Genomic DNA, 15384 nt, shown 5'->3' with positions numbered 1-15384 from the left:
ACTATGACTGTACTACACTACCCTCCACTATGACTGTACTACACTACCCTCCACTATGACTGTACTACACTACCCTCCACTATGACTACCACACTACCCTCCACTATGACTGTACTACACTACCCTCCACTATGACTGTACTACACTACCCTCCACTATGACTGTACTACACTACCCTCCACTATGACTGTACTACACTACCCTCCACTATGACTGTACTACACTACCCTCCACTATGACTGTACTACACTACCCTCCACTATGACTGTACTACACTACCCTCCACTATGACTACCACACTACCCTCCACTATGACTGTACTACACTACCCTCCACTATGACTGTACTACACTACCCTCCACTATGACTGTACTACACTACCCTCCACTATGACTGTACTACACTACCCTCCACTATGACTGTACTACACTACCCTCCACTATGACTACCACACTACCCTCCACTATGACTGTACTACACTACCCTCCACTATGACTGTACTACACTACCCTCCACTATGACTGTACTACACTACCCTCCACTATGACTGTACTACACTACCCTGCACTCAGCACAGTAGAGCAGGCCATCATGCATCATAATATATACAGTATATATATATAGTATATAGTGTAGTACATATATACGTATATATATATACAGCATTTAGCTGACGCTTTTATCCAAAGCGACTGACATTGCAGTGAGTGCATACATTTTTCAGTCTATATGGTCCCAGCAGGAATTGAACCCCCACTAGCCTGCGACTCTCTACCCTGCACTCCCTCTCTCCGCATGTGTACAGGGAGCGGTGGGGGGGTTGCGCTGCCCTGCACCTTCCAGCTTCCCGTCAACAGGGGGCAGCAGAGGTTGACCACCGCCGGCAGGCTCACGCAGGCGACGGCCGCTGCGCCGTGTTGAAGACTGCAGCCCTGCAGCCCCTGAGAAACAGGTGCTATTTATAGAGCTCCTCTCAGATAGAATAGCGTGGGGGGGGGGGGGGGGGGAGTTAGCTTCCATGGATATATGGATTACAGGAGATAACTCATATGGAGAGGGGAGGGCAGAGGGAAAAGCAGGCCATCTGTAGCAGCGGAGGGGCTTCAACATCCCACTTAAGCAATGCCACGGATATATAAAAGAGACGGGAGCTGTGATGACGCTGTGACCTTGGACTGAAGTACGGTACTCCAACCACAGTCCCCGAGAGGAATGAACTCATTATTTTATACGGGAGAGATGATGCATGGGAGAGGCCGCTTGCTCCCGATGGAACAGATGAACAGGAAGTCTCATCTGCGACTGTGTTTAAAGAGAGTGTGTGACTGTGTGTGTGTGTGTGGGGGGGAGAGGGGGTTCGTTTGCCTACTGGATAGGTGAATGCAAAGCGCTTGGCTTCCTGTGGCATACTTAACAAAAGGGTTCAAAGTTGACTTCTCTCTCTCACTAGAGAGACACGGTGGTAGAACTGAACCACCGGCGGCTGTGGCGCAGGAGGTAGAGCGTGCGTGTGTGTGTGTGTGTTGTTCCTCATAGGAGTGTGTAGCTGGTCTGTATCAGTCTCTGGGTCTCTCTCTCTGATGAAAGTGTTCTTGTCTCGAGACGGCAACAAAACGGGCCAGAGCATTTACACCACCACTCTGACTGAACCGCCCTTAGAACTGTACTGTACTGTACAACCCCTGTCTGGGGACAAGGAGGTCCTCTATGCTTCATCAGAGCCCGCATCTCAGACTCCATCTCACGCACATTTGAATACTTTATTTGGTTCCACAAATTATATTATACAAACAGGGAATCAAATATTTCGGGGCTAAGCAGCACTGAACACTTAAGGGTACACATAACACCTCCTTCTCCACACGGCCAAGCTGCCAATAATAGCTGAGACAGAGCAAAATTTGGCAACCTGTTTAGCCTTTCTTTTAGACATTGCAGCAATTCTCAGACCCCTCATGGTGCATTTATATACATGGCCCAGACTTCCAAATACAAGTATGCTGAATTTACATTTGTACCCAAAGCTGGTTATCGTACTAAGTAGTGGTTGGTATTTGATATACTTGTCCTGGAAAGTCTGGTCCATGTACAGGTCAAAGGGGCAGCCTACTTCTACAATCAGCACCTCCTTGTGGCTGGTGTCAACAAAGACAACATCAGGTGTATTTGGGATGTTGGCAAAAACGTCATTGGTAAAACCAAACCACTCTGGTAACACTCTGGCATGCTTGTACATAGCTGCGCTAGATGGTAAGATGTTTTGTACTGTATCAGACACAATGTCCACAATACGGTCATGACGAGCTATGTACAGGTGTTTGTATGCATTACATCCATTTGGACACACACACACACACACACACACGCACACTCACACGCACACACACACACACACTCACACACACGCAGCGGCTGTTCAATGACTTCACTTCTAACGTTTGAGACAATAAAGACCATTCATTCATTCATTCATTCATACAGTACATCTTAAAAATAGAACAAAAGGCGCTGCTGTTGTTGTTGTGGTTTGCCCAAAAACGTTTCCCCCCCTAAGTTTAGTTCTTAACGTCGCCAGCGGGGGGGAGGAGAAAAGCTCAAAGATGCTTTGCTCGTCGTCAACACTTAACGGTCCCTTCCACCCCGCCCGTTTGGTGGACTTTAAAAAACCCTCGCGGGAGCAATTAGCTAAAGCAATCTGTTAGCAGGTAAATTGGCTTATTTAAAAGAGGCAGGAGCAGAGTAGAGCACACCATGGTACCACCTTGCATATTCTGCGTGTTAACAACAACAACAACTACTCTGCAGACCGGCGGTCTCGCTTCATGGGAAGTAATTGCCACTCCCCCTGGGATCCGTCGGTACGCAGAGTAATGAGGTGATCCAGAAAAGGCTCCCGCTCCTCCTCTCCTCTCCTCCCCTTTCCCCGAGCAGACGCTCGCAGGTTCGACCTTCACGGGTTTTTGCTGTCGACAGGCTTTGCAGAAACACACAGCTACTAAAAATAAAAATAAAATAAAAAATAAACTGGCATAAATTGGCCTCGGGGGCAGAGGGAAGGGTAGAGGACGGCAGCCTTGAGTAGTCAGAGTAGCAGTGACAGGCAGTGAGAGGGAGGGAGAGGGAGGTCAGTGAGAGGCAGGTCAGTGAGAGGCAGGTCAGTGAGAGGCAGGTCAGTGAGAGGGAGGTCAGTGAGAGGCAGGTCAGTGAGAGGGAGGTCAGTGAGAGGCAGGTCAGTGAGAGGGAGGTCAGTGAGAGGGAGGTCAGTGAGAGGCAGGTCAGTGAGAGGCAGGTCAGTGAGAGGCAGGTCAGTGAGAGGCAGGTCAGTGAGAGGCAGGTCAGTGAGAGGCAGGTCAGTGAGAGGGAGGTCAGTGAGAGGCAGGTCAGTGAGAGGGAGGTCAGTGAGAGGCAGGTCAGTGAGAGGGAGGTCAGTGAGAGGCAGGTCAGTGAGAGGCAGGTCAGTGAGAGGGAGGTCAGTGAGAGGCAGGTCAGTGAGAGGCAGGTCAGTGAGAGGCAGGTCAGTGAGAGGGAGGTCAGTGAGAGGGAGGTCAGTGAGAGGGAGGTCAGTGAGAGGCAGGTCAGTGAGAGGCAGGTCAGTGAGAGGGAGGTCAGTGAGAGGGAGGTCAGTGAGAGGCAGTGAGAGGGAGGTCAGTGAGAGGGAGGTCAGTGAGAGGCAGGTCAGTGAGAGGGAGGTCAGTGAGAGGGAGGTCAGTGAGAGGGAGGTCAGTGAGAGGCAGGTCAGTGAGAGGGAGGTCAGTGAGAGGGAGGTCAGTGAGAGGCAGGTCAGTGAGAGGGAGGTCAGTGAGAGGGAGGTCAGTGAGAGGCAGTGAGAGGGAGGTCAGTGAGAGGGAGGTCAGTGAGAGGCAGGTCAGTGAGAGGGAGGTCAGTGAGAGGGAGGTCAGTGAGAGGCAGTGAGAGGCAGGTCAGTGAGAGGCAGTGAGAGGCAGGTCAGTGAGAGGGAGGTCAGTGAGAGGGAGGTCAGTGAGAGGGAGGTCAGTGAGAGGGAGGTCAGTGAGAGGGAGGTCAGTGAGAGGCAGGTCAGTGAGAGGGAGGTCAGTGAGAGGGAGGTCAGTGAGAGGGAGGTCAGTGAGAGGGAGGTCAGTGAGAGGCAGGTCAGTGAGAGGGAGGTCAGTGAGAGGGAGGTCAGGGAGAGGGAGGTCAGTGAGAGGGAGGTCAGTGAGAGGGAGGTCAGTGAGAGGCAGGTCAGTGAGAGGGAGGTCAGTGAGAGGCAGGTCAGTGAGAGGGAGGTCAGTGAGAGGGAGGTCAGTGAGAGGGAGGTCAGTGAGAGGGAGGTCAGTGAGAGGCAGGTCAGTGAGAGGCAGGTCAGTGAGAGGAAGGTCAGTGAGAGGGAGGTCAGTGAGAGGCAGGTCAGTGAGAGGCAGGTCAGTGAGAGGAAGGTCAGTGAGAGGCAGGTCAGTGAGAGGGAGGTCAGTGAGAGGGAGGTCAGTGAGAGGGAGGTCAGTGAGAGGGAGGTCAGTGAGAGGGAGGTCAGTGAGAGGGAGGTCAGTGAGAGGGAGGTCAGTGAGAGGGAGGGCAGTGAGAGGCAGGTCAGTGAGAGGGAGGTCAGTGAGAGGCAGGTCAGTGAGAGGCAGTTCAGTGCGTGAGCGAGGGCTCTGGTGTGAGGCGTTGACTGAGGCCCGCTGACGGACAGCACTGTGAGTCAGGAAGCGATGAGAGATCCTGCCACTCTCGCCCGGCGGCAACGTGACTGACATCACACAGAAGTGACATCACACACACGTTTCCATCTCCCTGCCAAGTGTCCCGCATTGAGGAAAAAATAAATAAAAAATTCTGTGACACTTAAACTGCTCATAGCAGTCTCGCTCAGATAACCATCCTGGAAAGGGAAATGCCAGCAGAGTAGAAAAAGGCAAAATGTCCTCAAATACAATTTAGCTAAAGGGCAAACTAGTGGTGCAGTCCTGCCTGTGTCTGGGCCCTAAGGCCTACTGGGGAGTTCTGCAGGCTCTGAGGCTTTTTGGAACTGATCGATTTGTTTTTACTTATTGATTTTAAACCTGAACATTTTTATTTTTTTATTTTTTTACTGTATCTTACTTAGTTTGTTGTTTGGCTTTTAACTTTATAGAATTGTATATGATGACCCGTTTTTTTTAAATTATTTTTTTAAACTTTTTTATTGTTATTTTATCTCATGTTTTATGTAAAGCCCTATGAGTCTACATTAATTTGTATGTGGCGGAAGTCCTCCTGTGTATTGCTACATATTGCACATAGTATAGTGCTCAGACTCAGACTAGTGTCTAGGCCCTATGTCCGTAGTATAGTGCTCAGGCTCAGACTAGTGTCTAATTTTAATTTAAAATGTTGCCATTTAGCAGACGCTTTTATCCAAAGCGACTTACAATTACGAATTACAGGGACATTCCCCCTGGAGTAACTGAGGGCTAAGTGCCTTACCCAAGGGCACACTAGAAGTGGTGTGGCTTCAGGCGGGATTTGAACTCACAACCTTCCGATCACAAGTCCAACTCACTATCCACTAGACCACCACTACCCCGACGACCACCACTACCCCTAGTGTCTAGGCCCTATGTCCCTAGTATAGTGCTCAGACTCAGACTAGTGTCTAGGCCCTATGTCCCTAGTATAGTGCTCAGACTAGTGTCTAGGCCCTAAGTCCCTAGTATAGTGCTCAGACTCAGACTAGTGTCTAGGCCCTATGTCCCTAGTATAGTGCTCAGACTCAGACTAGTGTCTAGGCCCTATGTCCCTAGTATAGTGCTCAGACTCAGACTAGTGTCTAGGCCCTATGTCCCTAGTATAGAGCTCAGACTAGTGTCTAGGCCCTAAGTCCCTAGTATAGAGCTCAGACTAGTGTCTAGGCCCTAAGTCCCTAGTATAGAGCTCAGACTAGTGTCTAGGCCCTAAGTCCCTAGTATAGTGCTCAGACTAGTGTCTAGGCCCTAAGTCCCTAGTATAGTGCTCAGACTAGTGTCTAGGCCCTATGTCCCTAGTATAGTGCTCAGACTAGTGTCTAGGCCCTAAGTCCCTAGTATAGTGCTCAGACTAGTGTCTAGGCCCTATGTCCCTAGTATAGAGCTCAGGCTAGTGTCTAGGCCCTATGTCCCTAGAATAATGCTCAGGCTCAGACTAGTGTCTAGCATAGTGCTCAGACTAGTGTCTAGTATAGTGCTCAGACTAGTGTCTAGCATAGTGCTCAGACTAGTGTCTAGCATAGTGTATAGTGCTCAGGCTGAGGCAGCGTTCTGACCTTGGTCTCCCTGAGGAGGAACTGGAGGTCGCGGCCGCTCAGGATGCCGTGGTTCCTGACGTAGCTGGGCAGGTGGACCGTGCTGGCCCCGTGCACCGTGCCGTGCACCTCCGTGTAGGAGTGGATGATGTCCAGGTACTTCTTCTTATCCTGAAACAACAACAACACCACAGCGGTCAGAGAGAAGGCTACTATAGTGACAATCTGTGCCACTCAGTGGAACTGAAAAAACACTTGTTCTACAACAGCATGTTTGGATACTGGATTCTGATTGGCTAGCAACAGTGGTAAATACCCCAACAACCTTCAGTTCAGCTCCAACCGCATTTCCAGTATCAATGCGCCTCCCAATCAATCTGATTAAGAACACCTGCTTTGGATAACTGTTTCAATAACTGTACCTTTTCAGGCAATGTATCAATAACTATGAATCTCGCTAACAATTAGGTTATGATTTGTTTTTGGCTCAAAGGCAAGTGAATGTGGCCTAGCCTACAATGCAATCGTTGATCTTGTTTATGGGACTATATTATGTGGCGGAAGGATATACTGTATGTATTCTGAAACGATTAATGATTGTAAATAAATGAATTTAATGTTACAACTGTGTATTTTTTTATATTATGTGGTAGCTTTTGTAGAAAAGCAATTAACCATTCGAGGGCGGGGGTTGTGGACTCATTTACCACTGCACAGGGTTTTCCTACTCGGCTTCGCCTCGTGCCACAACCCTGTACCAGTGGTAAATATCTCCACAACCCCCTTCCTCTCATGGTAAATTGCTTACTTCTGGTAACAGGATTATTACAGTGCATGGTTGGAGATGATGGACAGTATTGTTAAAGTATCTAGGTCTCTCCCCCTAATACACAATGTTGTCTTTTTTAAAAAGAGATGACAAACAATGCTCCCTCCTCCCTGATCAGGGGTGGGTGGTAGGTAGCCTAGAGGTTAGAGAGGCCGGCTAGCAATCGGAAGGTCGCTGGTTTGATCCCCGCCTCAGGAGAGAGCTGCATGTGCCCTTGAGCAACGTGGCACTTAACCCCTAATTGCTCCAGAGGGGCCGACTATGGCTGACCCTGTGCCTAGAGCAAAACATACCACATTCCAACAACTGACTGACAAGTTGATTGCATGGCAATAAAACGATTATTTATTATTTTATTATCAGTTCCTCATACTGTAAATGGTTAAGACCAGTCATACTGTAAATGCCTATGGTTAAGACCAGTCATGGGTGGAGATAGATGCCAGTTGCTACCAGATCATCAACAAGACAGCCGATTACATTCTGAGAGGTGGTTGAAGCCAATAAAAACAATGTTTTCTCTGTGGAGAAAATTAGGGAGAGTTAAGTCAGGGGTCAACCGATGAACAAAACAACTTGAGAAAGTGCACTGTTGGGTCAAGTAATGCATGATTTGTCTCCAAACAAAGGCAGGTAAACAGAGCTGTCTAACCCTAGCCTTACAGCAGGCAGAGGCGATGAGTGACTCAAATGATTTTTCCACAGAGATGACGCACCACTTTTTCCCCCAAGGAGCCAATATTCAAAACTGTTTAATGAAACATACTTTGAGCTGGCAGAAATCCATGCCAAGTCAATAAACATCAAATAACGTCCCCAGCAATTAGTTTGAGGCTAGTCAAGTCATTTTGATAAATATTCATTAGACCACTTTGGTTCGGCTGTAAATATTTGCAACATTTTCCTCCTGTGAACTTTCACACCTAAATGATTTAATTTCATTTCGGGATATTGCATCAAATATCCTCAGGCGTTATAAGCTGTAGGGGAGATGCAAACAGCGCTCATAAAAAAATGTGTACTGGCGGGAAGGCCTGACAAGTTTTATTCAACATTCTGACTTGATATAAGATATATAATCAGCACAAACACGTTTCAAGTAAATCTGCATAAACCAATTTCCTAATCCTTTCTGCTTCAAAAGCATTCCTGTAACTTGCACATCCTCTGTGCTGCTGAGATTTCATGTTTCAATTTCAATGATACCTTTCAGATGAAAGCTGGATGTTCCCTCTGCTCTAAGGCCTCCAGCTTAATGATAGACCGCTGGAGGAGAGGAGAGGAGGAGAGAGGAGGAGAGGAGGGGAGGGGAGAGGGGAGGAGAGGAGAGGAAATGAGAGGAGGGGAGGGGAAGGGAGAGGAGAGGAGGGGAGGGGAAGGGAGAGGAGAGGAGAGGAGAGGAGAGGAGGGGAGGGGAGGGGAGGGGAGGGCAGGAGAGGAGAGGAGAGGAGAGGAGAGGAGATTCGGCGCAGTTTAAGCCGAAGCTCCACGCAGGAGAGACGGGAACATCTGCTTTCATCCACAGGGGAGGACGTCCCAGCAGGTAGACACATGCATAAACACACACAACACACACACACGCACACGCACACGCACACGCACAGGTAGGCTGGCCAACTGCACAACTCATTACTAATTCACTGATGCCCGCTACAACATCACTCAGCAGACACTGACCATGGTTGTGTCAGCCTGGATGAACATCTGGCAAACTATCCAAACTATCCAAACTATCCAACCATCATCTGAACAGTCGCTTATCGGGAACAATATCCTAAAACCACAGGATCCTACCTACCAGAACTATAGTCCATAAAAAAACAACAACATAATTCTTCCTTCTCCTAGCATTATCACTGCCAACGGTCCCCTGGCCCTAGCATAATTACTTTTTCTCGCGATGACTGACGGATCGATGACTCACTTACTTAGACAAAGGCATTAAATGTTGTAAGTCGTCGCTTTGTATCAAAGGCGTCTGGCTAAATGCCCCCGAACCGTTCCAATAGAACACAATGTCATTCCCTCATACATAAGTGCTGCAAAAAACAAAACAATCATCATCGCCCCTCAGCACCCCCGGCTGTTTCTCCCCTCAGGGGCCCTACCGTCGGAAAAAAAAACAACCAGGTGTTTTTCTCAACGAGCACGGCGCCCTTTCATCTGGAGCCTTCCAGCGCTGAGGCTGAATGACTGACTGCGTCGGCGTAGGCCCTGTGAGTGTGCCTTACATCCGCCGGTTGCCAGGAGCCTCGGGGGAGGTCGCTATCAGATGCCTCCAGCTAGGCCTGCTGTAATTGGAGAATTAGAGACCCAGCAGAGAGACTGGGCTCTGAATGGAAGGTGCAGAGCAGCGCTGTAATTAGACGGTGAAATCTCTACTCTCTAATCCGTTACCTCCTGAGAGCTGCGCTGAGGGCTTAGGGCCCTCAATAGGTGTGTGTGTGTGTGTGTGTGTGGGGGGGGGGGGGTTAGAGGACGGTTGCTAAGATGGAGAATGGGATTTTTTAAAAAGAGATGTGCGCAGGGCACACTCACAGGCACACACACACACACACACACACACAGGGACGCAAACGTTGGTCTTTATGGGAGTGGGGGAATAATAATAATAATAATAATAATAATAATAATAATAAAAACCAGTCACTAGTGCCTTCTGTCAGAGGTGAGGGATGACAGTGAAAGCTCTGCAGACACACAACCCCCTGAGGCCTCTGAGGCGTCTGATGCGTTGTGCTAAATTAAGACCGACAGGAGTCAGCAGCTACCGCTGCAGCAGCAGCAGCAACAACAACAACAACAAATGCGCAAGAATGCACAATGACTCCGCTTGACAATGACGCTGCATCCTTCACACAGACGTAGACGGCATCAAACAGCAGAGAAACGCACGCACTCACGCAAGCACGCACGCACGCACGCACGCACACCCTCCCTCCCTCCCTCCCTCCCTCCCTCCCTCCTCCACCTCCAGCTAATAGCCCAGTGCTGTGTGTGTGAGGTAAAGGCTGAGCAGATCAGGCAGGGGGGTCAGTTCCATGACAGGCTGAGCCAGGATGAAGAGTGTGTGTGTGTGTGTGTGTGTGTGTGTGTGTGTCTGTGTGTTCTCTGCTGTGTGGCCTGTAGAGGGACGGCGGGTCGTTGGGTCTAAGCCCAGCCAGTGTTAACGATGTTCCAGAGCTATCGTCCACAACGGCACGTCCTGTACCTTCCAGGGCATACGCGTGCCCTTGGGACGGGGACGTACAGCGTCCTTGGGACTGTGACCGGGACATACAGCGTTTTTTCTTCTTCTTCTTTTGGCTCTATACTCCCAAAGTTTCGGATATGAAATCAAACAATAACTTTGAGATATGAGGAAGTAGGTTATGTTCTCAGCTTTTATCTGACGGTATGTGTGTATTGGTGTCACCATGAACCCTCCAGACACCCTCCTTTAGATGTGTTATCAGCCAGTATGGAAGATCAGTTGTTTGATGAGTAATATGAAGCTGTGTTTCTTCATATTGTATCATGTACTTCTGGTTAATCTGGTGATCTGGAGGTTGCCCTGTTCAAAGGTATTAGTCATTGAAGTTGTGTATAATGTCCATTATACAGTGCGATAGTATCAGAGTCCACTAGGTGGCGCTGTCCATGCTATTAAGTGAATAACATGCAACATTGTTATATTGTCCTCAGTGTTCATTCATAATGTTGCCTTCAAATGAGAATGATTTACACATACATTTAAAATAAATCAATAAATAATCATAATTCTTCCTTCTTCTAGCATTATGACTGCCAGTGGCCCCTGGCCTGAGCAGAGATGACTTTTTCCAGATGACTGATGGGGACAGATGATCCACCTACTTACTCAAACAGCATTGTGTTGTTAAGTCTCTTTGGATAAAGGCGTCTAAATGGTGAAAGGCGTAAAATGTAAACATACAGAGTGAAGAGTAAACGTTTGAACATGTTCATTTATATCACTGTCAGTGTGTATATAGAGGAAAGAGCCAAGAGAAGAAGAAACAAATGCTTGGCTAATCCCATTGCTTACATTGTAATGTGGGTGAGTCAGAGTGACCAGGCTCAGCAGACGTGCTAGTCTAGTACAGGGGTGTGTCTGGGTGACCAGGGTCAGCAGACATGCTAGTCTAGTAGAGGGGTGTGTCTGGGTGACCAGGGGTCAGCAGACGTGCTAGTCTAGTACAGGGGTGTGTGTCTGGGTGACCAGGGTCAGCAGACATGCTAGTCTAGTACAGGGGTGTGTGTCTGGGTCACCAGGGTCAGCAGACGTGCTAGTCTAGTACAGGGGTGTGTGTCTGGGTGACCAGGGGTCAGCAGACATGCTAGTCTAGTACAGGGGTGTGTGTCTGGGTCACCAGGGTCAGCAGACGTGCTAGTCTAGTACAGGGGTGTGTCTGGGTGACCAGGGGTCAGCAGACATGCTAGTCTAGTACAGGGGTGTGTCTGGGTCACCAGGGGCAGCAGACGTGCTAGTCTAGTACAGGGGTGTGTCTGGGTGACAAGGGGCAGCAGACGTGCTAGTCTAGTACAGGGGTGTGTGTCTGGGTCACCAGGGTCAGCAGACATGCTAGTCTAGTACAGGGGTGTGTGTCTGGGTCACCAGGGTCAGCAGACGTGCTAGTCTAGTACAGGGGTGTGTGTCTGGGTCACCAGGGTCAGCAGACGTGCTAGTCTAGTACAGGGGTGTGTCTGGGTACCGCTGCAGACACAGGCAGGGTGGGAGGGAGCATGCTCCGACGCTCCGTGTGGGAACGTAACCGACGTCTCCTGGGGCGATCTGTAATAGACTCACGCTCGGCTTCATTGAGTCCAATTAAAAACCTGGAAGTAGTGAATACTGCAGCTAATCACGCCCCCTTGAATCTCTAGATGTATTGTCTTGGCGTGTGCACAACTGAGCTTCAGTCAGAAATGTTGATTTATACACATTTAATATGGATGTTCTTCACTGTTGCCGAGTGGGTTTGGGTCTGCGAGCAAAATGTGTATCTGTGGGATTGTTCAAAGCCTGTGTGTGTGTGTGTGTGTGTGTGTGTGTGCGTGTGTGTGTGTGTGTTTCTCTGCTCTGTGTACGTGGTGTGTGTTTTTCTTTGCTGTGTGTGTGTGTGTGTATGTGTGTGTGTCTGTATGTTTCTGTGTGTATGAGATGTGTATGAGATGTGTGTTTGTGTGTGTGTTTCTCTGCTGTGTGTGTGTGTGTGTGTGTTTCTCAGCTGTGTGTATGTGGTGTGTGTGTGTATGTGTGTTTCTCTGCAGTGTGTGTTTCTCTGCTGTGTGTGTATGTGGTGTGTGTTTCTCTGCTGTGTGTTATGTGGTGTGTGTGTTTCTCTGCTGTGTGTGTTTCCCTGCTGTGTGTGTATGGCAGCTGTGTGAGTGTGTGTGTGTGTGAGTGAGCGTCCCCCTGGCGGCCCATTGAGATGTGTCAGGGCTACACTGATGGATCTTTGTGCAGCGGGGACTGTGGGTGCTGTCAGACAGCATTAGCATTTCTCAAACACCGGCGTCAACGTCCTCTGATCTCCAGCCAGGAGACCTGTGGTTTAATCCACCCCCCCCCTCGCCCCTCTCTCTTTCTCTCACCCTCATTCTCAACTCCCCCTCCACCCCCCGCACCCCCTTGCTCTCCATCTCTCTTGCTCTCTCTCTCTCTCTGTTTACATACACTAACCCTCTCATGTATTCACCCTCTCAAATCTTTCTGTCCTCAGTCACACACAGAAGAGAGCCAACGCCAACAACAACAACAACAACAACCAACAACAACGGATTCGAAGACCCCAGGCATTTCAGAGTGTGGAGACAAGAGCAAAGTCACTCTTTGTTCTGGTTCTGTGTGTGCTCAAGTTGGTTGCCATGGAAACAGCTCCTTGAGAGGTTGCCTCTTTTTTTTGGGGGGGGGGGGGGGGGGGGGGGGCTGCTGTGTTTAACACAACACAACACAGGACTAGTGCTGTCCCAAACGACTATTTTTCTAACGATTAATCTAGCGATTATTTTATCGATTATTCGGTTAGTCTAACGACTAATTTATCGATGAGTCTAACGATAATTTTTGTACTGTTAAAAAAACAAACAAAAAAAAAACGTATTTGTCTCCACCTCACTGCTATGTTTAGCCAACTTGAATGCCAACATGGCCATTTAGAAGTCTGTCCATCACCACAACACATAGCTAGCTAACGTTACTCTCGCTGCTATGTTATGATTAGCTAAATTGATGCTAACGTAGCATGCGAGCTACGAGCTAGATAACGTACAGTAGGTGCTCGCACCACAATGACAATAGGCTACCGTAGCTAGCCAGCTACATAGCTAACGTTACTAACACCAGAAGACAAGACATACGAACTGTGGTGAGCTACATTGCTTGTGTAACATTAGCTAGTAGCTATCCATTTTTCACTCATACACTTAATTGTCTCGCCTGGTAAAATAAAGGCAAAAAAAAAAAAAACGCCATTTTGTTTATTTACGACTAACCGACGCATATTACGCTAACCGACGTATTGACGTAGTCGATGACGTCGACGACGTCGAATAATCGTAACAGCCCTACACAGGACAGAACACTGCTAACTGCTGATATGAAATGTTCGGTCGGACAGTTGACATGGAGGAATATGAACCTTGATAACAACTCAACAGTGCATTTCTATACGCTATAATGCTATTGCCATATGATACTGCATATCGCTGAAAGGTTAAACTTGATAACAACAAAGTCAAGGCAAAGCTTAACGTCCAGCCAGATTCAATACAGGAACTTCTGCCATCGTAAAGTACTTTACAACCACCAGAGGAAGGTCGAAAAAAAAACTCGCCTGAACTTTAGAACCAACGTGTTACATAATGAGATTGCTCTAATTGAGAATTACCGGACATTTACATTACGTTTACTGGTACGAGAGTCATAATGTACAGAAGAGAAGTGGTTGCAGACAGCACAAAAGCACATCTCTCATTAGAGCTGTGGGGAGTGAAATGATTTAAAGATTGCGGTGAAGGAAGTAGGAGGGTCTGTCTGCAGACAGACGGTAGACACACTTCCCTCTAATGACATCTAATACCACTCAGAAGGCAGATACATCTCCCCCATATGACGGTGGGATCTGGACACAGCAATTGCCAGCCACTCCGTCTAGATAATCAATCTGTCCTCCTCGCACAATGGCTCACAATTCGCACACCTTCGGAGGGGGATTTATAGGGGCCTAGCGAGCGGTAGTGGCGCGGGGGTATGCCTTTGCATACTGTGGTAGGAGATATTCCCTCCCTGCTGAGGGTCTTGTTTGATGATGGCTCATTTTATTAATTGTTATTTTTATCTCATGTGTTCATGTAACTATGAGTATACATGAGTATACATTAAGTTCTATGAATATGTGCTGTAGAAATACATTTGCCGTGCCATGTTTACATGAAGTGATAATTTGGGGTATTGCAGCAATATTTTCATTCAGTTTGCTCGAAATGATGGCCTAATGATAATCTATTTTTGTATTCTGTATTTTTGTATATTTCTATTGGGCTGGAGTGTCGAGAACCATTGTTGTTTGTGATGTAAAAACAAGCAAAAAGAGATACAAATATTTGAATAATAAATGTGCCTTGCCATGCCTTGTTCCTGTGAAACATGCAGAATGTGTCTCTCAAAGCCCCCCTCACCCACAACCAGTCTCAGTCCTCCACCCACCCCCTCTCAACCCACCTACCCACCCCAGCTAACACCCTCCCTCCTGGGCCTCTGCCTCTACCAGAGACGCAGTGAGAGGACAAGCAACATAAAATACTCTTATGCATCTGTAAACCTGCCTTGTATTTCTGCACGGCCCATCCCTAGATGCTATCATGGTGAGACCAGCTCTCAGAGTGATAAATAAACAGTTTAGATATTAGGGAGTAAAGCTGTGTTCCTGGGAACCATTTACAAGGGCACGGAGGCCAGGTCTTAGTGACATGGCGCCTGCCCCCGCACCATTAGGGAGGGAGAGAGAGGTAGAAGGAGAGAGAGGGAGGGCCTTCTCATTACATTCATTACCAGGCCGCTCCAAAATGGCAGTTTAATTAAAAGCAGGAGGTAATGAACACAACAGGGAGTCTGATTAGCTTCTTAATGTTTTTCTCACAGCGGGCTGATGGAGTTGTGTGCTCTGCCTTCTAAAAGCCAGACTAAACCGCAAACCAGGCGGAGGGAGGGAGAAAGGTAGAGAGAGAGAGAGAGAGAGCTCACGGCACATTACACTGCAAGGTTAACTTGGATCTGCGTTCAAGGCGACAGGGCCTGTTATGCGTGCTGTCTGATCTGTGAGGCTTTACAGGACACACA

At 48.3% G+C, this 15384-nt stretch overlaps 1 protein-coding gene across 1 annotated transcript in view; it reads right to left on the bottom strand.

Moving 5' to 3' along the window:
* Positions 1-15384, bottom strand: part of mgat5 (alpha-1,6-mannosylglycoprotein 6-beta-N-acetylglucosaminyltransferase) — a gene marked incomplete at both ends in the record, with an annotated part of 83805 nt that overhangs the window by 6097 nt on the left and 62324 nt on the right. Inside the window, one exon of the mRNA XM_080526157.1 lies at positions 6236-6385. Coding sequence (XP_080382283.1) covers positions 6236-6385 — 150 coding nt within the window. The remainder of the gene's footprint in view (positions 1-6235; positions 6386-15384) is intronic.

This window comes from Nansenia antarctica (assembly GCF_963989245.1).
Source record: "Nansenia antarctica genome assembly, chromosome: 3".
NCBI lineage: Eukaryota > Metazoa > Chordata > Actinopteri > Argentiniformes > Microstomatidae > Nansenia > Nansenia antarctica.
Note: the sequence above shows the minus strand (reverse complement) of the source record. Positions and strands in the feature narration are given on the sequence as shown.